Source organism: Phymastichus coffea, unplaced genomic scaffold (assembly GCF_024137745.1).
Source record: "Phymastichus coffea isolate CEN01 unplaced genomic scaffold, Cenicafe_Pcof_1.1 PCOF00036, whole genome shotgun sequence".
Lineage (NCBI taxonomy): Eukaryota > Metazoa > Arthropoda > Insecta > Hymenoptera > Eulophidae > Phymastichus > Phymastichus coffea.
Genome location: NW_026706847.1, coordinates 3,119,128 through 3,144,984, shown reverse-complemented (window position 1 = coordinate 3,144,984; position 25,857 = coordinate 3,119,128). Strand labels below are relative to the sequence as shown.

General features: G+C 39.2%; 1 protein-coding gene across 3 annotated transcripts in view; it reads right to left on the bottom strand.

Annotated features, from left to right (window-relative positions):
- The window catches only part of LOC131663616 (uncharacterized), an 80,088-nt gene that overhangs the window by 36,093 nt on the left and 18,138 nt on the right, over positions 1 to 25,857 (bottom strand). For 2 of the 3 annotated variants that reach the window (XM_058934102.1, XM_058934104.1), the window contains exons 6-18: positions 19,336 to 19,478; positions 12,502 to 12,836; positions 9,571 to 9,705; positions 9,051 to 9,209; positions 8,710 to 8,733; positions 7,491 to 7,631; positions 5,330 to 5,507; positions 4,677 to 4,978; positions 4,020 to 4,241; positions 3,764 to 3,937; positions 3,523 to 3,684; positions 3,200 to 3,442; positions 2,641 to 2,871 (exon numbers count right to left, since the gene is read on the bottom strand). In XM_058934102.1, the coding sequence (XP_058790085.1) occupies positions 2,641 to 2,871; positions 3,200 to 3,442; positions 3,523 to 3,684; positions 3,764 to 3,937; positions 4,020 to 4,241; positions 4,677 to 4,978; positions 5,330 to 5,507; positions 7,491 to 7,631; positions 8,710 to 8,733; positions 9,051 to 9,209; positions 9,571 to 9,705; positions 12,502 to 12,836; positions 19,336 to 19,478 (2,449 nt within the window). The remainder of the gene's footprint in view (positions 1 to 2,640; positions 2,872 to 3,199; positions 3,443 to 3,522; positions 3,685 to 3,763; positions 3,938 to 4,019; positions 4,242 to 4,676; positions 4,979 to 5,329; positions 5,508 to 7,490; positions 7,632 to 8,709; positions 8,734 to 9,050; positions 9,210 to 9,570; positions 9,706 to 12,501; positions 12,837 to 19,335; positions 19,479 to 25,857) is intronic. The other variant, XM_058934103.1, reaches the window with a different exon arrangement.

Sequence of the window (25,857 nt, the reverse complement as noted above, 5' to 3'; positions counted from 1 at the left end):
AGCAAATACAAAGACATAAACATTACGTATTAGCTTAAAGGTTTAGCGCATTGGATTAGAAGAAGAGATTACGTTTTGATCCAAGACCAACTATTGTTCTAATCTACATTAATTATATTTAAGGATTGTTTTTTATCACCACGACTTTAAGTAAAAAATAATTCAATGAAAAAAGAAAAGAACGTTACGTAAAAGTCAATGTGCGTATATAGATACTCGGTGGAGTGTATACTTAGGGACCTTCATCGTAGTTGCGTAAAGTGCAGTAAAAGACCTCTGGAAAAAACGGAGTCGTACTTCAGTCATGTACATATACATAGTACTCGTTATCTTTTATTACGAGGAAAACCATTGAAAAATTGTCGGCACGCTATATATGCGAAGAATATCAGTATGTACAATACGACGCTACGTCCTTAAGTGGTTCCCGCTGCTCGGACTTCCTCTGCTTCAGAAATAAAAACAATCTATTGTCTTGTCTAAAAAACGCATGTAGCACAAAATATATCTTAATGATATCAACGTAAATAATAATTATGCATACAATTCAACGGATGAGAAAGATTGAAAATGAACACAAAATTGATTTGATGATGCATCTCATTGTAATTAAAGAGCTACTTTTAAAAAGACAGAATTTAAACACTCTGTGAAAGAACATTTTTTAAATAGTGTTATTCAGTAAGAAAAGTTTTGGTGCGGAAGAGCTGTGAAGAGGATGCACGTGAAAGCATGAAAAATAACTAGCGTTGCTTTGGAAACATCCAAATAACAGATCAGTAATCAAGCATCGAGAAAAATGTTTGTATGTTTAATAAGTAATGTGATATCATGTACAATTTCATTATTCACAATGCATGAAAAGCGAGGGAGCAATATGATGAAAATAATTGTATTAAACAAACAAAAACTGTGTAGCCTATTTATTATCTTGCAAAATATAAATTTCCATGTTATATAGAAGTGCACGATTGTTGTAATGGTCATGTGACATTTTCTTATGATATGTATTTTAAAAATTGCACGGTCAGTGTAATAATAACGTTGAATATGAGCACTACTAGTGTGCTTTTTTTTTAAAGTCGCTTATATAAACAGTCTGACAATCGCTTAAGTATATATATTTTCTCGGATAATCTTAATTATTTCCAATATGTCAATAATTTAATATGGTAAACAACTTAACGAATGATTTATGTATATGCTACAATAAATTAATGGTCAAATGAATGAAATATAAGCTTCCGTATTTATCCGAGGAAATATGTTATACCCTAGTTACATAAACAAGAAAAAAAGCATTTTTATCAAACGAAGATTAGTTCGTGGTCAAAGCATGCATTTCACTAAAAACTAAATACACACAATATTGCAAACAAAATCAGAACGTAAAAACACAAATAACATAAGCTTATTAAAAAACGCATGATCATGGTTCATGTGTAGGACGATATCTTTACAAATGTGTAAAAAATAAAAATATGTAATATGACTCATGAATATGTATATACAAGTATGTAACCTTTCTTCCTGAATATTTTAAGCATTAAATATTAGGACATTATAATACAATATCGTTAAGTAGACTATTTGTAAGAAAGATTTTTAATGTTTTGATTTGAATGTTCCCTAATAAATTACACAAAATTACTTCGTGTAAATAACTTTCGTTATCGATGAATATAAATGCGATGTTAAATTAGTTAAATAATTTCTACACAAATCATAATAAAACTAGTAGGTAAATTTTATTAAATTAAAAAATGAAAATTTGCATGGCTCGTATAAAAATCTACTAAACTAATCTAATTAAATAAAAGTAGAAATTTAAAGTAGATCCAAAAGAAAATGCTTAGTAAACAGTAATTTCAGTAATACCTTTGACTGAATAAGATTTAGAATTCTTAGTTGAAACATTAGTCTTTACTGTATAATACTGAATATTTTTCATGAATTTCTGCAATCAGTTTCCTAGATGGACTACCTAGGATAGCATGCAGTGAAATTTTATAGAACTAGAGAAGATTAAAATGAGTGTTTCAGTGAGCCTAAAGAAATTTCTTTAAAAAAGAGTGGCTTTCAAATTAACGTACTCACGATGTACGATGAAACAGTTTCATCGCAAGCTATCCAAGGTGTTTCAATAATTTTATTAGACTTTTTCTATTGAAATAAGATTAGAGCTATTCTCCAAAAAATCTGGTTAACCTTGAGAAAAAAATGAGTATTTTAAAATTTTTAAAAACGATTGAAATTTCTTCTACATTAAAAGTGACGTTACTTCAAAACAAAGCGTTCAAAACAAATAATTAACAAGAGTCATTAAATAATTTAATATAACAACTCGTATTAAATTTTCTAATCATAGAATGTTTGTAGAGACAACTCTTCTAATTATTTCTTTGTTTATACTTTGAACGGCATCTGTGATAGAAAAATATCATTTTCTCAAAAACTTTCGGATTTAACAAGATTATGCTGATGTTGTAAGCCCTCGATCAAGTCCATATGGCGAGATGCTTGTATGAGATTAATCTTTCTCTCGCGAAAGTATTCGTGCTTCTGTTTACGGCTGTCCATAATTGGTGCGAAGCTGCTTGTATTTTTTTTAAAATCAACTCGGTCAGCTTGATCGCTCACCTGTGCAATGCTATCAGGAATGGGTAGCGGCTTCGCCACACCAATGCGCACGATGCCTTTGGGTGCACCTTTCAGTGCCTGTACCGCCTGGTCCAGAGTTGCATTCTCGAGGGCGATGTCGTTCACAAAGAGTAGTCGATCACCAGGAATAAGTTGACCGTCGACCTGGGCAACACCGCCCGGCACTAAGGATCTTATTACTATCACAGTCTCGTTGGGGTTCATTGGATCCTAAAATTCAATTTCATTTTTAAATTGTACCAAAATTATTCACTCTAGATTTAAGCGTCAATTCCAGCACACATTACCAAAGTCGTTGCGTAATTATATGCGACGACTTCAGTAACGTACACAATGAGCATCACGCATAAATATGTGAAATAAATTTGTACTATTATCGATGACATGCATAATTCAGCTAGTATCGTTTTTTAAATTGAATAGTTCATTCTTAAATTAACTATTTATCAATCTGCAATTAATATGATAAGTGATATATTCGACCTTATCATAAAATAACATTATTGTGTATTTACAAATATTTTTTTAATTGATATACCTGATAATCCAAAATGGAGAACCCAAGGCCTCTCTCTCCTTTAACTAGTTCGATGATTTGTGGCTCGGAGCTCCACATTGCTAGTCCTGTTAGAGGTTCTAAAGAGCGAGATTTCATTTTGTTTAGACTAGCATCAGTTACTGTGGCGGTCGTTGTGGTAGAAGCTAACGATCCGTCTGATTTTGCTTTAACCAAACGATCTGACGATGGTAATAAATTTTGCAAAGAGCCGCCGAGTATACTCTGTAAATAAATTTAATTGATAGAATAAGTTTGTGCAAGCAATAATGCAAATAGATAATAGCAAACATATCTTGACGTACTCTTGTTTGGAAGGCTGCTTGATGCTGGGCAGTATCGATTGGGCAGAGTGGATCTTGAGCAGCGATATTTCTTCCACAAATCATTCGAACGTGGATTGGCAGTTCTTTTAATACGCTAACCACTTCCATGTGATTAATACCCAGTAAACGATAACCGTTAACCTACAATTGGTTTTGAGGTTAAAGATTTTCAATGAAATTCCAAATATAACAGATGCATCGTCGAGTTCAAGTAAAATACCTCTAAAAGTTCATCTCCTGATCTCAAAATACCATTTTGTCCGACTGGTCCTTCAGGCAAGATTGATCGAATGTAATGATGTGGTCGTACCTCTTGGCCATTTTCCACATCGACTGTTCCCTCTAAACTGATTCCAAGACCACTACCTTCGGCAAATTTCTTGAGTTGAGCCACCTGGAGGAAGAGAATAAATTTGAAAGGTAAAAGTTTGCTATCTGAGTCGCGGTAAAACTTTACAACTAAAGCGCGTACATACCACTATCTCCATGTCTGGCCCGACAATCTTTTGCCATTGGGCTTTAATGGCAGTTTCGATCTTGGGTGTCAGTTCAGTAGAAGGATCGCTAAGAAGTGCTTCAACGTTACTGACCTCATCCAAAATATCCATTAAAACGTCGCGATCAATCTCTTGCAGAACCGCGCTGTCAACCGTCGTATGCGATTCACCTTCCGGCTCAATTTCAGTCGTATCTCCGTCCTGAAAGTTGATATCCCGTCATTATTGATGTGCCTTCTGCTAATGTAGCATCTCTTCTTTCTAAAAACTGGAATTTCAATTACTTTTTCTAATTATTAAGCGAAAAGAAATTTATTTTCATATGTCTTCATACAATTTATAGAATCTGATTGAAGAACATTGAAATATTAATGAGAAAAGTACATTATTCATTTATTATTGACCTATTTAATGTTATTATTAAATGTAATGTCGAGGTATCTAAAATACTTACTGAACTGAAATATTTTTTTATTTAATGATAAGATGCTAAAGGTTATTCTTTCGAACCACCTTTACGAGATGATGAAATTAAAATAGGAAAAAATACACAGAATATTAATTTTTTCAATCACTTTTAGAAGTGATCAATACACAGCAAATCAATAATCTGCGAATGTAACTAAATACACTTACAGCGCTTATAGGGAATGTTGGAAGGCTAGCAATGGAAGGTGAGCCAGGCGGTGGAGGTCTCAGTTCACTGGCGGCGATAGCTTGCTGCAGCTGTTCATACTTGGGTCCACGTAGATACCTTTCTAAACACAAAGTGACAGTCAAGCCAGTACTTCTTAGCACTTCCACGGCCTCATGGTTCGAGTAGCCTTGCAAAGAGTGACCATTCACTGCGACGATTCGGTCGTTTATCTGGATTTGCTTGCTCAAATCGGCGGCGCTTCCCTCGCTTATACTCTTTACGAAGATACCCGATAGTTCCTCTGTAAATAAGATATTGATATTTTTATTGATATCAAATGCAAGATCCTTTGGTCGCCGGTTGAATTTTTACAAAAAATTCAATTATCATTCTTCCGAAATATCTCGAATGGCGTTGTTTTACGAACAAATAAAATAACTGGTTACGCATTTCACACTTGAAACTGCTATATTTCTTATCCTCGCATTTATTGAAACCAGCACGAAAGAGTCATTCGTTTGATACTGTCAGAATCGCACAATTGAATATTTAAAAAAATGAAGATTATAAACATTGCTCTTAACCACGGAAGCAGAAGAGAGAAAAAAATAATCAATATCCGCACTATGTAAAAATAAAGCGCAACACTGACCCTTCTCGCAAACGTATCCGGCGATGGTGATGCCAAGACCGCAACTGTCTTTTTTGAGCTCAACAGTGAACTTCTCCATTTCGGGCAAAGCGTTGACGTCGATCGGCTCCATCGAGATGACAGGAAGCTCGCCGATTGGTAACGCACCTGGCGCACCGATGATGAGACTCGAGCGACCCTAATATCCCAAAACCATAATGTTCAGTCAATGAGAACGTATATGCGCGATCAAGCGTGAAAGCTCGACGACAATCGATTGTAGTGGAGCACTGGAAGATTTTATAGGACGTGAACGCGAACAGGCTTCGGTCAGCTTACAGCAAAATGATGACGACGCGCTTAAAGGACGATGAAGTTCATCTACAGTGCCGGTCAGCCACTTTTACCCCCCCACGGGCAAAATCAGTCTAACTTCAAAGTTTTATATCTCTGGTAGAAATTAACGTACAGAGACGCGCGTGGGTGCGTTTGAAAGGTCTTTCGGAGAGCTTTCAAATGATATGACTCACGGTTGCCATCGATTGTTTTTTTAAATTTTGCAACAATTATGCAAAATTGAAAATTCTGAAATTTTTTTATTATTTTTGACAATTAGCCAATTTTAGAAAAAAAATCGTAAGAAAATTTGAAGTACACCATTTTTTAGCTATTACCAAGCCCTATCTGAATCACTCATCAAAAATTTATTTTCGTCAAATATGACGCGCGCACGGGCATTTTTTCCTGGAAGTGACAGTTTTTTTCAACATTTTTTATCTCCGTCAAATTGTAACAATCGAAAAAAATTTTATAGGAGAAAAAATGTTTGTTTTTTCACGTAGAATACTTCAATAATTTTTTTTTCGGCTTTTCGCAAAATTTTTTTTTCGGTTTTTTTCAATTTTTTTTTCTCACAGTCGGTACGCTAAAAAGATGAGAAACCACAAAAAAAAATTTTTTATTGCTTTGTGTACATTAAAAATATTTTCTGTCTTCGCATTTGTTGCTATTTCATTTATTTATTGATAAAATTATTTTTCAAGGTCGAAAAAAAAAAGATTTTTTTTTTATGTAATTTACGATACTTGTTATGTAGTATTATTGAATGGGTGGAAAAAAATTTTTTTTTGTGGTTTCTCATCTTTTTAGCGTACCGACTGTGAGAAAAAAAAATTGAAAAAACCGAGAAAAAAAAATTTTTCGAAAAACCGAAAAAAAAATTATTGCAGTATTCTACGTGAAAAAACAAACATTTTTTCTCCTATAAAATTTTTTTCGATTGTTACAATTTGACGGAGATAAAAAATGTTGAAAAAAACTGTCACTTCCAGGAAAAAATGCCCGTGCGCGCGTCATATTTGACGAAAATAAATTTTTGATGAGTGATTCAGATAGGGCTTGGTAATAGCTAAAAAATGGTGTACTTCAAATTTTCTTACCTTTTTTTTCCAAAATTGGCTAATTGTCAAAAATAATAAAAAAATTTCAGAATTTTCAATTTTGCATAATTGTTGCAAAATTTAAAAAAACAATCGATGGCAACCGTGAGTCATATCATTTGAAAGCTCTCCGAAAGACCTTTCAAACGCACCCACGCGCGTCTCTGTACGTTAATTTCTACCAGAGATATAAAACTTTGAAGTTAGACTGATTTTGCCCGTGGGGGGGTAAAAGTGGCTGACCGGCACTGTATATACTCGCTTCGCTTTCAAGCTTGTTAAAATATGACGACCGTGCACTGGTATTACTCGACGTTCGAAATTTCATGCCAATTTATCATCGCTTAAAATCTACTTGTTTTTTCGTTTGGAATGTTATGTTGTTATTTTCAAATTTCAACAAGTGAGTTTATGTTTGCCTTTCATTTCGTATTCGAGTATTGGAAAAATATATTTCGGAATAGAAACGCGGGCTGTCGGAATATTCGAGTGGTGCACATTTCGTTGTTCAATGTCAACAGTGATGTAAATTGTAGCGCGAGCAAGTTTAATCAAGACATGATATTATTAGCTCGTCCGTCTGTGCAAATAAATCAGCAAATCGAAAATATTCATTTTCTCGTTTTGATAAGGTTGAATGACGCTTTCACCGAAACGCTCGGTGTTATTAATTTATCGTATCGATGACCGAATGAAAGCAGCACGACAAGAGACATGAGCAATAAATGATTTCTGACACTCACATGTGTGTCCAATTCGCCAAAGTCACCCTGCTCGCGTCTCTGATTGTAGGCGTCAGCGCCACTACGCAGCAGGTATCGGTCGAGTTCCTCGGGGTCGCCAAGGACTTTTGTCGGCACAATGGGAGCGTGGCTGCCAAGCGCCTGTTTAGTGGCGGCAATTGAGGGAGAAAAACATTAGACATCCGATTGAGCACACTATCGACCAACTACAATTACGAACGAACACAGACACATACACACATACACACACACACACACACACACACACACAGGCGCGCGCGCTGAAGAGGGAGTCTGACGAACTCTGCGCACGTAGCAGCTCGTTAGACGGCTCGGGAAGACTAATGCATCGGATAGTTTTTCACAGCCTGCAGTAATTGCAGCTGGATGGATATAAAACTTTCCGAGGCTTAATTTATTGACTCGCGGTCAGATACTCTGAACGACTATGAGCGAGAGAGGTTTGTTGAAAAAAAAAGATATTTTATCGCTTGCTCTACGCGAGGCTTAGAGAGTTATTAGGCAGCCTGCGGCTATTTTCGCTGTTGGGCGTACGGCGTGCGCACTCTCAGCTATTTGAACAAACTCTAAAGGTTTCTATGAGAAACTACGTCTATCTAATATGTCGCTCTTTTGAAATAGCTTTTGAGTTATTGTTGTTAGCAAAACTTTTTATTTTTCATTTTCGCTGAGCAAGTTAGTTATTGCTCTTGACATTGATTGCAACACACTTTGGTGGAACAACGGATAAAATTACAGCGGATATAACTATAAAATTGTGAAGCAATTGCAGAGTAAAAAAGAATTTAGATGGACTTGCGAGAAATTGAAAAAGTGTTGCTACAGTAGAATTTATGAAGTGCGTTTGTGTTACATACGATGCATGTGAGTAATGTGTATGTAAATTATAATGAAAAAATCTCCTCTATAAGCTTGGAATACCGGAGAATTTTTAAATAATTGACACAAAATCTATTTTTTTGAACCGATATAAATAATTGATTGTGAAAGAAGGCCATGCATTTTCCAATTCGTCTAATTGATGGAAAAATGTTTTGTGTGAGAAGCTAGAACTGAGCTTATTGAAGTACTAACACAGAAGCGAAAATGGAAATTATAGATATTCACAGTTTTTCAAAAATTCAGTATCAGTAAGCAGTATGAAGAGTAAAACAAACATCAAAATTTTGGTTTTCAGAATTTATGATTTTTAACTCACTCCATGTTTGTCCCGCACAGTACTCTGAAAGATGTGTGTATATATGAAAAAAAAATTCATGTTCGTTCAAATCAAGCTTGTAGGTATGAAAGTTTTCTCTAAAGTTAGAATATTCGCTGCATTTGAAACGATGGCTCGAATTTTCAGTTGCACTTCAAAAAGGTTCATTTGAAAGACAAAGCATACGTTTCGGTCTGATATACACAAAAAATTAACAGTACAATTCCATAATGGATTTTTTTTCACTAGAATGAAAAAAATAAAAGCCATCGCTCGAAATAACGGAAAAATTCCAGCTCAATGAAGCGGGATGAACTAAAGCGGATGAGGCGATAACTCACTTGATAGTCGGGCGATGTGGGTTCGACTGGGCGAGCAACGACGAGACGCACATGAGTGCCGGATTGACGCAGCACCGCGGCCACCTGCTCGCTTCCCATTCCCCGTAAGTTGACATCGCCGATTTGCAGTATGTGATCTCCGCTCTGTAGTCGATTGTCCTATAAAATTAGAGATCACGCAGTCAGAGACAATTCGCTAGCCCCGACAATATTCCTCGCATCTTTCCGTCGGATTGGCAGAGAAGACGTTCCCAAAATTAGCATTGAATTGGATTTCTTTATTGGATTTAAAACATTTCGAGTACCGTAAGTTTAATCAAGTCATCCCGTTTGTCTGCCTCGTTTTCTCGTGAGCGAGAGCCAACCTAATTAAATTCTCCTCTCGTAACTTGATTTTCCAGCTTAAAAACAGTTAAGCCTCGTAAAATAGACAATAGCCTCGGCGAGAGAGAAAGAAAAGTGCCAGGTCCCTTGATTGCCAATTGGTCGATGGGAGTTTAATCCCGAGGATCATACTTACGCGATCGGCCACTCCGCCGGGAAGAATTGTTTTAACGACCACGCCGGTACTTCGTCCGCCGATGATCCCGAAGCCCAAGCCACTGCCATCATTGATCAGGTTGATTACTTCTACTTGCGCCCATTCGGTGTTCAGCTGCAAAATAGAAAAGAAATTTTTTCATTATCTATTTTTATTCTCATTATTGCTTGCATGCTAATATTTTCGATTATATAGGCTAACCCAATTTTCCTCTAATTAGTCATGTGCAATTTGGGTTTCGTAATATCTTGAATCAACTTTCATACGAAAAAGGAAGGCTGTTATTTGGATCGCTGCCAAAGACATGACTGCATCCAAATTACTGAATCTGATAATGAGTTCCGCGCAGTATTTAGATTATTATTACAGCGTATAACGCATAGTTCCTTTGATTAAAAAAATTACAGTTTCACTTGATTGCCAGTGCTCTTCCAGAAAACTCAAAGATTAAATGATTAAAAGTGCAGATAATAAATTAAATTATCACGACTGCAAAAAATTACGATAACCGAACCGTCTTCGCATAAGCTATTGTACTTTCGACGAACATTTTGAAATTTTATTACTACAGCCATTTCTTACGTTTCAAAATCTAAAATCGAGGAACTGCAAACAATGGGGAAGATTCGAATTCAATAGAGACTTTCAAGGAATAACAATTCGCATTATTGGATCGCTGCTTCGACATCGAGATACGGACAGTAAAATCTAACAAATGCGCAATTACTTGAAGGTTCAATTTGCCGCATCCAATCTCATGGCGGATAAAATTTTCCTCGTTATGGCAAACGCGCAGCCAGTAACAAAGAAAACATGTAATAAGAAACGGCAGAGTTGAAAAGGGATGCAATTAAAAAGCCGTTGGTTAAAAAGCCGATCTGGTCTTTCTTGTGGGGGTTATTTGAAAGCACACACAGACCTTCCTTTATCTCGTCGTCTGGTAATATCGTCAAGGGTTAAGGCAAGAATGTCGACGATAAACGTCGACGATGCGCGCGCGAGTTTACGAGGTTTGGAGCAGCGCCAACGAGCGTGTGTCGGGTCCCATAATCGTGGCGCACTTAAAACGTACACGCGCCGGCTTGGTGCTACATCTATGACCATACCACGCGCGTGAGAGACAGCGTAATTGATACACCCGACCATTGCGTATCGGCTCAGTTAATTAAACCCCGATAAGTTTGTCATGATACTGCATCAGCACCGGTTGTGCTACTTTCAGCTATCTACTGCCATTGCTGTTGAGTTTTCTTTTAGGATTGTTGCGAACGTTGCGAATACAAGTCGGTTGTACAGCAATTACAAGTTATAATTGAAGGCCAATGTTGATATTGTTTGGATCGAATTCGTACGTAAATGCATAGCTGGGTTTCGAGTTGTATACTTTTCTTCGTGTTCTTAAGTTTCTGTTCGTAAAGCTATCAAGGGTATGTCGTTTATAGAGAAGCGAAGAAAACTTATAGGAACTTTCTCCCCCCCCCCTTTTTTTTAATTAAAAGAAGTTTAGCCCCGATAGGATACTGATTTTTTTTCCTTCGTTAACAAGAGTTTGATTGTTCACTATTTTTTTCAACCATCGAAATTTTGATAAAAGAAAGTCTTGTAATTCAATCTCGCGTTATCTTTGAAAAGTTGTTTATTCGATGAAACATTTTCGATTTAAAATAGAACCTAATTAGTTTCTTCATCATTATATAAAGATAAATGTTAACTATTTCGGAATTTCAATCGAAATATGCGCATGGCATTTTAGCCAATGAGGGTATTTCTCGCAGCGACGGAAGTTGAGTTGCATGTTGAATAGAGTATGAACAAAGAGTGTACGAGTGAGGTTCGTTTTCTGCTCCACTTTGGTAGGTATTCAGCATCAAGTATACTGAATTGAAATTTTCCCTTTAGAAATGCTTTGTCACATTGTTCAACTTACAAAATACTTTTGTCATTTATGAAATAACTTCGCATTAAAATGATTATTTTACACAAAAATTTTTTCGAAATAATACTGTTTAATCGTAAAATCGATAAAAATAAAAATTAATACTTGAAACAGTATAAGCTGTAATTTTTTCGTTTTCCTGAAGGAATAACAATTAATTATTATTTCATTATTAATTATTATAATAACAATTACTGTCAAAATGAAGAAGGGAAAACATCGAACAACAGCTGTTAAAGCTTCTCTTTTTTTCCTCTCTTGCCTTATTTCGCTCTTTCATTTTCTTTCAAAAAATTGCCTTCAACATTCATCTCGCTGCTTTTGTCGCGGGTGTTTACAATGTTTTTTCATTTGCACGCCGTTTTTTTTGTCGCAAGCAACATAAAAGAGCTCTGGATGGTGATGGTGGTGGTGGTGGTTAAAAGAGTTATACACAGAGGCATTGACAATGCTTCGTTACCGTGAAGGGCTAACAAAAATGGACGAACAACTTTCTGCACAAGTTTTCCGTTTATGAAGAATAAAGAGTGAGAGAGCGAGAGGAGAGAGAGAGACAAAGAGAGGTTTCAAGTAGATTTCCATGAAATTTTCATTTATCAATACGACATTCATTCTTTAAGAGCTTTACATCCACAGGAAATAGCAACAAAAAAGTTAACCAGATTTTGTTTTCGAACAAGAGGTATCTTTCGTCAAGGTTACCGTATTGTTGTGCGCAAGCAAGCAGAGAGAGGCACGTAAAAGAAAATAGATCGTATAAGCACACTATGCGTTTAGACAATGTCATTTTATTTAACGCCTAAGTTTACGGAGGATAAAACTTAACGACACGAAAATTATATCTCCGGTCCTATAAGGGGAAAGTTGACAAGCACATGGTAAACAGTCAATTGGAAACAGAGGAAACGCTGTGGCAAAATCAGCGCGCGATAAGGTAGCACCACAAAATAGCAATAAAAGTCAAATGAACTAACCACCATGTCACCACCCTTAGAGGCGTCGCTAACAGCTGAGTTGCTCCTCTCGATGACGCCGGCGGCGGCAGTGGCGGTAACGGTGTTGGTGGTGGTTGCTTGAGGTTGTGTCGCCGCGGCGCTTGTCGCTGTTGCCGAAGTGGCTGGCGCTGCGGCCGTTTGGCTTGGTGCTGCCGCCGATGATTTGATCGAGGTAGATACCGAGACCGATTGCTCCTTTTCGGGACTGCTCGTCGCTGGGATAGACGATACTCCTGTTGCTGCACCTCCGCCTCCCGCTGCACTTGCACCTTGTACCCCGGACAACTCATCCGTCGCTAGAGAACTCCCAACGTCTGTGAAATTCAACATTTTTCATTATTAAAATGCTTATGGCGCGAAGCTAGTGAGCAAAATAGTTGGAGAGACTAACGAGTTAACTAACTACTCTCCGAGCCCCTCGTCAAGTTAGATGGCAATCTAGATATAATATGCACATGACGCACACACAGAAGGTAAGCGCGCGCGAGCGTTTCTAATCTATTTTGGTCACGACGTCTTTGCAAGCACAGTTTCAAACTGTAATTAAGCTTATAGCTTCGTTAGAAAGGCAAGGCTGCGTCTGTCTCATTGCGCTTCTATCTATCATCGATTCTCATCACGCACGACGCCGTTTCGTTTCTTCTTTTCTGACAGAGCTGCGCTTTGGAAAACGAAAGCAATCTGATCGGCCGACGATCGAAAAGCGATCGCAGGGAATAACCATCATAGTGTGCGTTATCAATTTAATATCGACACATTTTATGGTCGTACACATTGTTTACGTGGATTTTTCCAGACAATAAAGCTGCGCTCTTTATTTCTCCAGACTCATTTAATCCTGCCTCCGTATTTACACAGCTAAATAATTACTCGCCTTGTAAATTTGCATAAACTGCTTTGTCGATCGATCATCTAGCTACACATGTGGCTACAAATAACAGCAGACAGTTGCGCGCAACGCACATATACTCTGCAAAAAGGAAAACGTGTTTGTTTGTTACTGTCGCCCGCGAATCAAACTGCCGCCGGCCCAGATTGGTATTTGGCGTACACTCTGGTGAGAGAGAGAGAGAGAGAGAGAGAGAGAGAGAGAGAGAGAGAGAGAGAGAGAGAGAGAGAGAGAGAGAGAGAGAGAGAGAGAGAAAAGGCTACGATAAAATAACGATGATCCATCGCGCAGCAATGACCTCGACGAGAATCGACGCGCATGATCGATGGGCCATTGGAGAGAAACGGCTGCTACGCGTACATTTTTCAGGTGATTTCTAAAGCCACGCCCGGCTGGCGAGCGGGGCAGATAGTACGGCCATTTCATCGATCATCATTCGTCACTCGCTCAAGCCTGCGAGCTTGCAGCCATAAACTAATCGTTCGATACGTGTTTCTTTCCTTCTTTCTTTTTTTTTTAGTTATCTGCTAGACGGAACATCATTTATGCACATCGAAAGTGAGCCAACTGCTGACACTGTTCTTTCTCTCACGATTGTTTTCACGTAATTTTTTCTGCTTCTATCAGACAATGAACTGAACTGTAAGATGGTATTATTGGAAAAACCACACTTTGCGCCGATAATCGATAAGATAGCATAGGATATAAAAAGTACGTGAACGGAAGCGAAGGTCGTACAGCTTACCAAATCTTTGTATAGTTTAGTAGAGCCGCTTAATGGGAATACATGGTCGAAAACTATCAATAGCACAAGGAGTTTAACGAGAGACAAATGTTGACAGTAACGTGTTTAGCAACGATATTGCTATCGATATTGTCGATCGCACATATCTAGAATGATGCTATAATTATAATCAAGTGAGAGGATTAAAAATAGAAAATGAAAATTGATCGACACACTGACACCATTCGATATCGATCAAATATCCCTTATCTTTTTTCGACAACTTAATCAATAGAAGACAAAAAATTATGTCGTTCCACTAGACGGAATGATAATGCTAATAAATACCTAGCCTTTTTTTATATCATGGCACCTACAAAATAGAAAAGCGGTAAGTGTGATAGCTAACAGAACATTTCAAATTCCTAAAAATCAAATCGTTGCAATCAAATAAAAATACTTTTCACTAGCATTGTAAACATTTTTTAAAGTATTTGAACGATACGCATAGACGGGAATAGCGTTGAAATAAATGTAGCATAAATCTACCAAGACAGAGAATATTTTCATATGGCGCGTATAGTACAAAGGCCCAAAGCTCTCTCATTTTGTTAAGTATACATTGAGAGGACGAGCAGGCTGAACATCCAGATCAAGTGCATCGGAGCGCAGATAAACTCCGTTCGACCGAGTATTGACTTCCCAGTGACAAAATAAAAATTCCCGTTTTCATGTTCGAATCTTCCAAAAATCCCGGTATTAGAGGGGAAACAATAACAACAAAATATTTATCTTTACTTCCGAGAATGAAATCTGCTTCCACGCGTAATTTTCGGTATGTCTATTTTACTGCTGGACAAGGAGAAAAGGTTGTATCGAATCTGTTTTTACATTAAACATACGAGACTGCTCGCGATAATTTTGACAGGCATTTTAATCTGATCAGCGTCGCATTGTGAATAAAGGCTTGGTTTCATAATATTTCAAGTTAAGCCTTCATTGCCACGCAAATCATTTCATTAACGACGAATTTAAATGAAACTTTATTGATTTTGCGATAAAAGAAAATATATAGAAAAGTAGCATCGCCTTCACTTGCAAAAAGAATTGAATGATTCAACGTGAATAGCGGGATTGAAACGGTAATTTCCACAACTATAACAAAATTATAGGTGCGATGAAACTCTAAAAAGTGACTTGCTCAATGGCAATAACACTTTTGAGGAATAATGAATGCGACGGCGGCTGTTGAAAGTTGGCCGTTTTTCGAGAAGAGTATTCGCCGGCCCTTATTTCATTCGCTAATATCCTACTCGTGGAAGAACTTTTGCCGACAAACTTCTGTCTAATTTACTTTCGAGATTCGCGCCCGAGCGTCAAATTTAAATACGACCCGATATAAATGACTCCCTATATTACGGTGAATAAATTCGAATTTATTCGACAGAAGCAGCTACCTTCGTCGTGTGTTTACATTTGCAACGCTCTGCGCACACAAATTCGCAGCTTCCACAACGTAACGTCATTTTTTCACCTGGCTTTCTTTTATGTTTATTTATCATACATAATGACTTTTCACGGCTGACTATGAACAGCCAATTAAAAGTTTTGCAGAGAGCGAGAGAGAACGAGAGAGAGAGCGAGAGAGAGAGAGAGAGAAAGAGAGCGAGAGAGAGAGAGAAAGAGAGCGAGAGAGAGAGAGAAAGAGAGCGAGAGAGAGAGAGAAAGAGAGCGAGAGAGAGAGAGAAAGAGAGCGAGAGAGAGAGAGAAAGAGAGCGAGAGAGAGAGAGAAAGAGAGCGAGAGAGAGAGAGAGAAAGAGAGCGAGAGAGAGAGAGAAAGAGAGCGAGAGAGAGAGAGAAAGAGAGCGAGAGAGAGAGAGAAAGAGAGCGAGAGAGAGAGAGAAAGAGAGCGAGAGAGAGAGAGAAAGAGAGCGAGAGAGAGAGAGAAAGAGAGCGAGAGAGAGAGAGAAAGAGAGCGAGAGAGAGAGAGAAAGAGAGCGAGAGAGAGAAAGAGAGCGAGAGAGAGAGAGAAAGAGAGAGAGAGAGAGAAAGAGAGCGAGAGAGAGAGAGAGAGAGAGAGAGAGAGAGAGAGAGAGAGAGAGAGAGAGCAAGCGAGAAAGAGCGAAGTGCCGCAGTGCAGCGTGAAGAGCGGTTGCTACCGTCCCATAGAAATATTCGATTAAGCTCATTTTCTTCTTTCGCTTTACTTTCTAGATGGGCTGATAATGATTCTTCGCTACTTAATGCGGAGATAGAAATGTTCCTGCTTCTTCTATTTCTCTTTGTTCCTACTTGAGACGCGCCAGTATTAATGTGCATCTCCAGTGATATTTGCTCAACTGTGGATTTTTTTACAGAACTCGTGACGTTGCTTTTTCATGAGGATTTTTATTTCGTCATTAACGTTTCATAGGAATCGTAAAACCGAACGCGAGTTGCATTTTTATGGAATAAGTTGTGTAAATAACGTCGCTACTGTTGATCATCACTAGAACGAGTACTAATGAGCAGACACATGAATTCGGAGGATGAAAAAGATATATTCGTAAAAGTTATTTAATATTTCTTTTACTAAGTTTTTTAAATTATTTACGCTATTAACTGTGCAATTAAACGAATACTTTTCGAAATCTACATATATATAGAAGTGACATTGCGATCAACGTACATAATTATATAATAAGCTTCACTCAACAACCCACATAATTATGTCTGACCACATTCGTTTGTTACTACTTATTCCTTTGAATAAATCTCACGTTACCCAAAAGCCAAGAAATATTCAGTCGGAATATAAATTTTCAGCATTTATACAGTCACGAAATATATAAATTTTCAAAATCTGTTTCTGTCTGACAACATCCGCTTACTACTACTTGCTCTGGTTTCATCGTTATTCTATCCTCTCAAAAGCATTAATGTACAAATACACTGTGTAGCAGTAAAATAAATATTAATCAAGCAAAATTTATCACCGAAAAGATGCTCGAATAACCTAACATTGTATAGATAACAGTAAAATAGCCTAATAAAAGAGCTATTACGTCTTGGGAGGAAACGCGTAGATGAAGTCTGGGAGTAATAAACCTGGGGCCGACTGCTGCTACGCAAACACCTGTGAAAAGCGAGGACTTCTCTCGTTTGTGTGATAGAGAAAAGGAGAGACGGCTTATTAAATGAAATACTTGTGCACTTAATTGCCTCGTCTATCTCGTTGAACGAGACAGCGGACCTCTCTCCATAACTAAAATTACTATGGCAGTCTCGCACTGTCAGTAGTATAAACAGCAGCAGTGTGGATAACTGTAAAAGGAAAGGTCTTTCACAGATAGAACGAAGGGATGATTGTGGGAGAATATGGAGCGCGTGAAAGGCTCTCTCGCTCACTCTCTTTCTTGTGCACGATTGCTCAATTAACTGCAGGACTGCCGCCACCATTGCAGCAAAGGCGTTCGCTCTGTCTCGTTGTTTTTACTTTTTTTGTCGCGTTAGCCAGGAAATTCTTTGGCCTCTGATGGTCTGAAAGCAAAAAAGGAGCAAAGAAAGCTAGAACGATGGAAGTTTCTACCGCGGAAATTACAAGGATGCAGACTGAGCCGCTTTTCCAACTGTGTTGATTGGTCATGTTTCTTATCTCCGTGAATTCTAATCCCAAGTGATTTCGGAAAATTGCGCTTTATTAGTTCCCGCAGCAGAGTTTTCTATTATTTCAAATGCTGAATGTATTTCAAACTGCAGGCATAAATTTTACAAATCCCATAGTTAGAGCTAATTGATAGTCGATAATTTCGATGAAGCATAATAGATATGGACTTTATTAATGAGCGATCAAGTGCAATTTATCATGGAAGACGACAGTTTCAATAATCCACGCGCGATCGGCGAAGCAACACGGCTATTCAATTTTCTTTCAGGCAAATCGCGTGCGAGAAATGATAGGCTAGAGCGTAATTATCCACATAATTAATTACGCGGAATGCGGCTTGTCTTTGAAATGTGTTAATGTGATACAGTTGTGAAGCGATGTTACGCCACTAAAAGAATGCTCATTTGCGCGAAATAAATATATACTTGTGAGAGAGGAAAATACGAACGCTGCAACGATGATAAATCAAGAGGTGAACATAATGACTGCCGTATAACAAAGACATACGCTTTTTGAAGAGCCATTCTTCTCCCTCCTCTTGTCGGATGGTATTCTGCGAAAGCCTATTCAAGTTACAAGATATAGAGAGGGCAGGTAGTATCGATCGCGTTACAGCGTCATCGTCGTGTGTAATATTTATTGAATGACAAAAAAAAACCATATTCTAATGAAAAGACAGCGAGGCGGCCGGAATACACTCAGGAATAGCTACCCGCGCGTACTATAAATAAAGAGACGCTCGTGGAAGAATGGATTTTGCGGGCTTGGGCGCATGCACAATGCGTGCGCGACCACTGCAATTTCGTTCGAAAAAAATGTCTCTCTTTTTATTCTTTCATTCGTTCGCACAGTCCATTGTGTATACATTTTTGTAAGAAGATAGGAGAGATAAAGAGAAGGAAAGAGGGGGAATACCTTTTGTGTTGGAGAAGGTAAGCTGAGCCTTAGTTAGAAAAATTTAATTTCTACACTTGTCATACCGCACTTTGAAATCCTCTTTTGCCTCCCTTTGATAATCAGTCAGGATTACGCGCTCTTGCCGTGAAAATAAATGTTGTTAAAAGACTTTTCCAAGAGGAGTTACAAGTTGGGAGCAATTTCAAGGGCCTCGCCACATCTCATTCTTTCAGCTTAGTAGTACACGCAACTAAAGTTTATATAAGTTTATATAAGAGCGTCTAATTAATGACCGCCGACGAAGTGACAAGCTAAATTTTTATTCTCGATCGCGCCAACGACGCTTAAGAATAGGACTGGAGTGTCTCTCGAGCAAATAAATAATTTTCAATCCTTTCCTCTATCGACGATGTAATTATTCACGCTGCGCGCATTAACCGCCAGAGCTTGATTTATGTGACAATCTTTCCCATGCACAAGCTAGCGAGCGCTGTTCGGCTGCTTTAGCATCAGCTTGCCAAATGACAAAAATATCCGTGTTCGCGTGACGCATTAAGCGAACAAGTCCGGCGCGAATTAAGGAGAGTCGAAGGCCCTAAGTCGCAGAGCAAACAAGCGGTGTACGTGTCGGGTGGTAAACAAGCATCCAGTACTCACCTTGGGCGCTTCTGGCAACGATCAGCTCGACTAGACCTCGTGCCTTCTGTAGAATGGATATCGCCTGCTCATGGGAGATATTGGAATCCAAGGGCTGCCCATCAATAGCCAGTATCTGGTCACCCTCGACCAATCGACCATCGCTGCAACAACAGTAACAACACGATATCCAACGTCAGAAAGGGCAAAATTGTATGAACCGAGGTGTGTGCATACACCATCAAGCGGTATATCGATCCACATTCACACATAGGCATACGCGCTATCGCCCACTTGAGAACCGGCAATCGTGGCCGATCATTATTACGTGGTTGCAGACCCTAGTGGAAAAGAAATCTTTCATGGAAATTTCGAGGAATTCATTTCCTATTTTTTTTTTCTTTTGCTACCTCTCCGCAGTAGCATAATATTTAAAAAGAGCGCTGTAAAAAATAGAGAAAGGGTATAGAGTCTATAGTGTGTGCGCACTGCAGGTGTGGACTATAGCGCCTGATCAATAGATTGTTTTTATTTTTTTATGACACATTTACAAACTCTATTCAGAGCGAACGATCAGATAGTTGGCTCATATATTTGTCGCGTATTGCATTCATGACGCTAAAAGAAAAGAACGAAATACAGCGAGTTCCAAGTGAAATGGGTAAATATTTAGTCAGACTGCAATATAATGAAGAAACTCCCCGAAAGCTTCCGAACTGTTAGCAATACTCTACTATTGAATTTTTAGCGTCCTAATTACTTGGGAGAGGGGGAGAGCATTGTTCCTCTCGCTGGAAGTTTAATCGTTGAATAAACTTGATAACGCCGCGTGGTAATCCAAGCAAACAAAATAGAGACCTACACTGCAGCCGTTATTTCCGCGCAAACAATCCTGCGCGCTTTGTATATATTTGCATGCCCTCATAATTACATGCGTCTCACCGTTAACTTTCAGACGTCGTGCAGTTTAATCTTCGTCTAAAGACTGGGAAAGCCCATCCTGAAAAAAGGAGGTGCGTTCGCTAAATTCATAAATCATTAAGCCAAGGTGTATGCGTGCACACGCGCGTTATTCGAAATGCAGCATGTGCAATGGAAATCGTGCCGTCGCATGTCTCACTCGCCAAGCCATAAATAACCGGCTGGTTATTGGCCGACCGAGCGGCGAGTTCGTCGCTTGATTTTTCATGGAAGCATTAGGTGGCTACTTGCGTTGCTTTGCAAAATGCCAGCTGCGTAAGCGAGATACACGAATGGCTATATATCGAGAGGCGTTACACAATCATTTTTCTAAAACAGTCCGGCAAATTTGCGGACTGCATTTTCGTACAGAGCGATTCGTGAATTCTTAAGCATGAAAGGCATTAAAAATAAAATATTTTCATTTCGAGCATCAGCTAGTTAAGTATAAAAATACATTAAACGAAACAACAGATGAAAGCGGAAAAAAATTGAGGCGAGTGATAATCTTAATCCTATTTTTATGTCCAATGAATATGTTAAAAGCCTCGCTAGTCGGCGGCAGCCGATTCACCCTTTCACTTTACAAGTCCCATTTTCGGAAAAATCCAGCGCGCGCATAACTTGCCTATAAAGCAAGAGAGAGAGAGAGAGAGAGAGAGAGAAACTCAAGCGCAAGTGTCGATCCGAAAGTTGAAAAAACTTCACGAGTAGCAGTTTGGCTTTTACCACCACACAGCGACACGCGCGTTCACCTTTTCTAGAATCGGATAACTCTTTAGTTTCTCTCTTGACAATTTCTCGGCATAGATAATGCAGTCACAGACATAAGACACAAACAAGTAGTAGTCTCTTCCGCGCTTACGCTTGTCAAAGCTTCTCGAAGCTTGTCCGTTGTTTTTATGCTTGTAGTATGTTTTCTTAGCTCTTGAGTGCGCTCGCTAAGTTGCGCGTCGACCCTGCATTAGGAAAATTTCTGTCAACAACAGCTCGCCAAATGTCAAGGGGCACTTAGAGCCGCGTATGTGTGCTTGTCGCGAAACGCCAACTTTCAGCTTCGGCAGAGCTGTGATACAAGTTTTCGAGAGCTGCAACTCTCCCTCTATCGCAAGTTACATATATGAAGAGCTTTCATTGGCTTAGTTTCTACCCTGGGCGAAATGGCTAATTCGTTTGCTGAACAACTCATGCCAATTGGTCACAAGGATCTGGTTCGTCAACCAAGATGCTATTTCTTGTGCCTCCGATGACCCCGATAACGTTTCTTCCAAAACTCTTGTTTTCATAATGGAAAAAAATATACATACATACAGCAATTAACCGACGTGTTTGAAAAGATAATTTGATTGCAGTCGTCTCAATGCCGTCCTTGCACGTAGTGTGAATCCAATCAGCGTTAATCACGCACACTCACACAAACAGGCTCTCGATCTGGCGCTCGGGCGTTAATCGCATTGAGCACAATTTCGTGAACGAAGATAAAGAGGAAAAGAAAACAAGAGGACCGGTATCAACTGCCCATGCAAGTTTAAAACGACACAATTCTCGTTGAATTGTCGGCGATGAAAAGCAGCAGCCCGCATTCAAAATCATTGGAGCATTAATTTCACCATTGCGACAGATCTCGTAATCCGTCGAAGCTCGCAATAACAACAATGGTTGCTTACTTAATTTGATCCTTTGTTGGGCTCCTTAAGTTTGACAACAACGACGGCTTCAAGGCGGTTGCCGTAGAAACTCGTATTTTCCTCTCTCTCTCTCTCTCTCTCTCTCTCTCTCTCTAAGCGACCCAAGACAAATTGACCATCATCAAAGCGTCGGCACATTGCAAGTTTGTTTACTCATTCGTTTGTTGCTGGCAAACCAAATGTATAAGGGAAGGCTTCGGCTGTTACGAGGCAAACGTACACACGAGAGGTAAGAACAACGGCGAACTTTCCCTTCGAACATTCCCCTGCAGCTGTATTGCGAGATTAAACATAGGGGGTTTGTGCGTATATACGTGCAAGTGTCACGTGTCCGTCAGTGAGTGGAAGCACAGCTAGTTTGCCGTGCGTAAATACTACATTCGCCCTCTCGCAGTAATGATATCAAACAATGAAATGCAAAAAAATTGGTCTATCTACTTACGAGCGTTAATTTATTAGGCGGTCAGAACCAGTCAATGTGTAACCTGATCGTATAGGCAAATCGTTCAACACACTTGTCAATCAAACGATCAAGACGGGGAAATTCTATAATCCACTTCTCTGCTTTTATTTTTATTATTGAAAACGTCAACATAAGTAATCAGTAGCGCGCCAAAGTAAAAGAAGGAAAGGTACGCAGTCCGCCGAGAAAATGTTGCTACGGCCTAGAAGGGGACGAATGGTGATTGGAGGCGTCTCGTGTTTGCACCAATGTTTATGCATGTACGTATCTGCTTGTAGATAAGCATGAGCCTTGTCAATCCTCACTGGGTATATACTTTCTTTGTGCGCGGTATTCGGGCGCACGCGCGAGTGTAGTCTAATAAAGTCAGGCCCATGAAAAGGATCGGCATATATACTATGATATACCTGACGCTATACCTATAGTAGTGTACTGATAAGGTTAATAGGATTTGTACACAAGATGAACGCGGGCAAGTGATACACCTAAACGAGCTTCCGACCTTTTAAATTGTCTATTCGCGCCTTAACTTTTTATTTTCGGTCGAGTTTCACGCTCGATAAACTCGAAAATTCTGTTTTATCATGCAAATCCTGGTTGATGGTATATCATTGAATTTCTCGTTGTTTTTTTTTGTTCGCTGCTGTGTGGACTAACTGAATTTTTAGTGTCTCGTAAAAAGCCGGGGAAAACAAAGCCATCCAGAAAGTGCATGGAAAATGCATCCGAAACTCGGTGAAACGCGGTGCAATACGAAGAGAACGAGGGGCGGGAGAGAGTAGATACAAATCTGCTGCTGCAAGCACACGGATACACAGACGCGCTGAGAGTATGATTCGATTGGACGTTACTATTGGCGGCGGAGTTTGCCTCGTCGCGTCCTACATTATCAGTAGAGTGAATCCCCGCGGAGCTTGCGCGCAAGACAAAAGTATATTCGCGTCTCGTAAATGTACACGTATGAGGAACAATGAGAACTCGCGTGGTGAAAAAGCCACGAAGAACCAGCTGGTATATGCAAGCCGCGTATTTTTCAATTCTCAACCACCCGAGGATGAAGAAGGGCATATAAGTTATTATCCACGCGAATCTCGCGCCGTAGAGCCGCTCTGTGCTTTTCTTTTTTTTTTCGCGAATCTCGCAATTACGCACGACCTACATAAGAGTCGCCTGATCTACAGGGATAGAGTACAACTAGTAAAGAGGTGCAGATCATTTTTTTCCATTCCCTGCAGCTAGTGTATATATCTACAGAGCACTCTGCTCATTCCGTCAGAGAATATAAAGATAAATCGAGCGAAAAAAAGAACTAGAGTCGTCATAAGAATCAGTTCACCGTCGTTCCCTTTTGCAACCTTCCTCTCTCTCTCCCTCTCTTTCATTCTCAAACTAGCTCGTACTTCGTGTCCTTTCGTTTGGCACTAGGTATGTATGGTTTTTCTCTTCACTGTATCTTTCGGTGAACGAGCTCACTGTATCGAAAGCACATTGTGTTGGCGGTTGAACCCAATAGGAGAGCCATTTTTCGTCTTTCTTCTTTCTTTTTACAAGCTTGCATTCCGCTTTTTCGTGGATACACAATGCCGATAAATATTTCCATCCTTTCGTTATGGATTGCATAGCTTGATGCGTCAACGCGTGCTGCATCAAAATATTTTGCACGAGGAAAAAGATACAAGAACTTCGCAAAACATTGTAAAAGGTCAGAACCTTCTCCCTTACCGTACGTGAGGTTTTGCAGCGTGTACGTGCATCAGCATTGCAGAAAACCCTCCCGAGAGAAAGAGAAACGAATAATAAAATGAAAGACAACCCACGTGTGCACGTGTGCGACACCTCCCCCCCCCCCTATCTCTCTTCCTCGCGTGTTTGTGTATATGTACTATACCGACACTTTCGTGCGTCAATTTTCGTTTTACTGTTCGTTCATTTAGAAGTCCGCTCGTACGTATGAAAAAAAGCCTGCCTGACGTCTCAACGAAATTCAAGATGCGCAAGTGGTTTTACGCTATCGTTATCTAGTCACGAGAACAAGTGAAAAGTTTGCAAATAGGATGTTCCCTTATTGCGGAATAAAAAGTGCTTTTATTATGAGATCGGTTTTCGTAGATCGAATCAAAACTATATCACCTACATCGGATATGAAAAGAAATATTATCTTCCCAAGTATACGTCTACTATCGGACATGAAAGAATATTGCATTCAAAAGAAAAGAAGTGAAATACAGGATAACTTGAAACGGAAATAAGTCAGACGAAGTTGTTGTTGAGCATAAATCGTGTAGCTAAACGTTTAGGCGTTCAAGAGGACAGAAAAAGAGAGAAAGATAGGGTATGCATCATCTGGACGAAAACCGAAGGGCGCGAAAGAATGAAAAAGAAAAGTAGGGGGAGGAGACACGCATTTGTTATCGCTAAGAGAGAGAGAGACAGAGAGAAAAGCGCGGAGGTTGGCTCAATAAATCCTCTGCCAAGTTGCTCGGCACGGCAATGGATATAGTAGCGTAGGCACGCTGCAATCGACGGATGACGGAACTTGATGCCAAGAAACAACGCCCAACAAACAAAAGCCGCCAGCAGTCTCGGCGAATAGGAATTCCTTCCAATCTCACTCTCGGAGTCTTTGTGTGCCAGAGAAGCTCATAAGAACGTGTTAATTTCGGATGCGAATTGAGATAAGATTTCGATCTTATCTAAATTGGAGAAAGTCGTCGGAGTGGAAAACTTTGAAAGTGTACTACCGTGTTGGAATTAGCGCAAACAAAATTATTCACAGAGAGCTAAATGACAAAGTAGAGTATAAACGTAGATCGTAAACGCAGGTCAATTAAAGCTGCAAGTGTTAGAGGAGATGAAATTCAACAATACGACAGAGGAGTATTCTCTCGTTCCAGTAAATCTACGCGCACGATTCTAATACGTTATATTTCGTTATGTTTCTTTTTATTCCTTTTGGCGTGTGTGTAGTAATAAATTAAGTTCTTCGGAATGAAAGAACTCGAGGCGGATACAAAAGGCCGAGAAAGGGGATTAGGGATAGATAGTCTCGATAAAGAGTCGAATGATGAAGTAAAAGAGACGTAAAAACTGCGGCGCGCACGACTACCAGGTGGCGGATAACGAGAGTGAGACAGCGACTGCGATTGATTGGTAGAAGAAGCGAGATGTAGGACAGGGAAGTACGATTATTGATTGACGGTTGCAGACGCTACAACCGACGTAAATGAATAAAAAAAAAAAAGAAATCCAGGCGGAATTTTCTCTCATTTCCATTCTCTTATTTAATGCTCCACCGCGGCCGTTTCGCGGTTTTCTTAATTGGTTTCAATTGTTTGCTGTGATCTATCTTTGCTCATATACTATTCATTTGCTCTTTGTGCACATGCATACTTTGCATGTTTGGTCGATTCCGATATCTAGATATCGCGCACG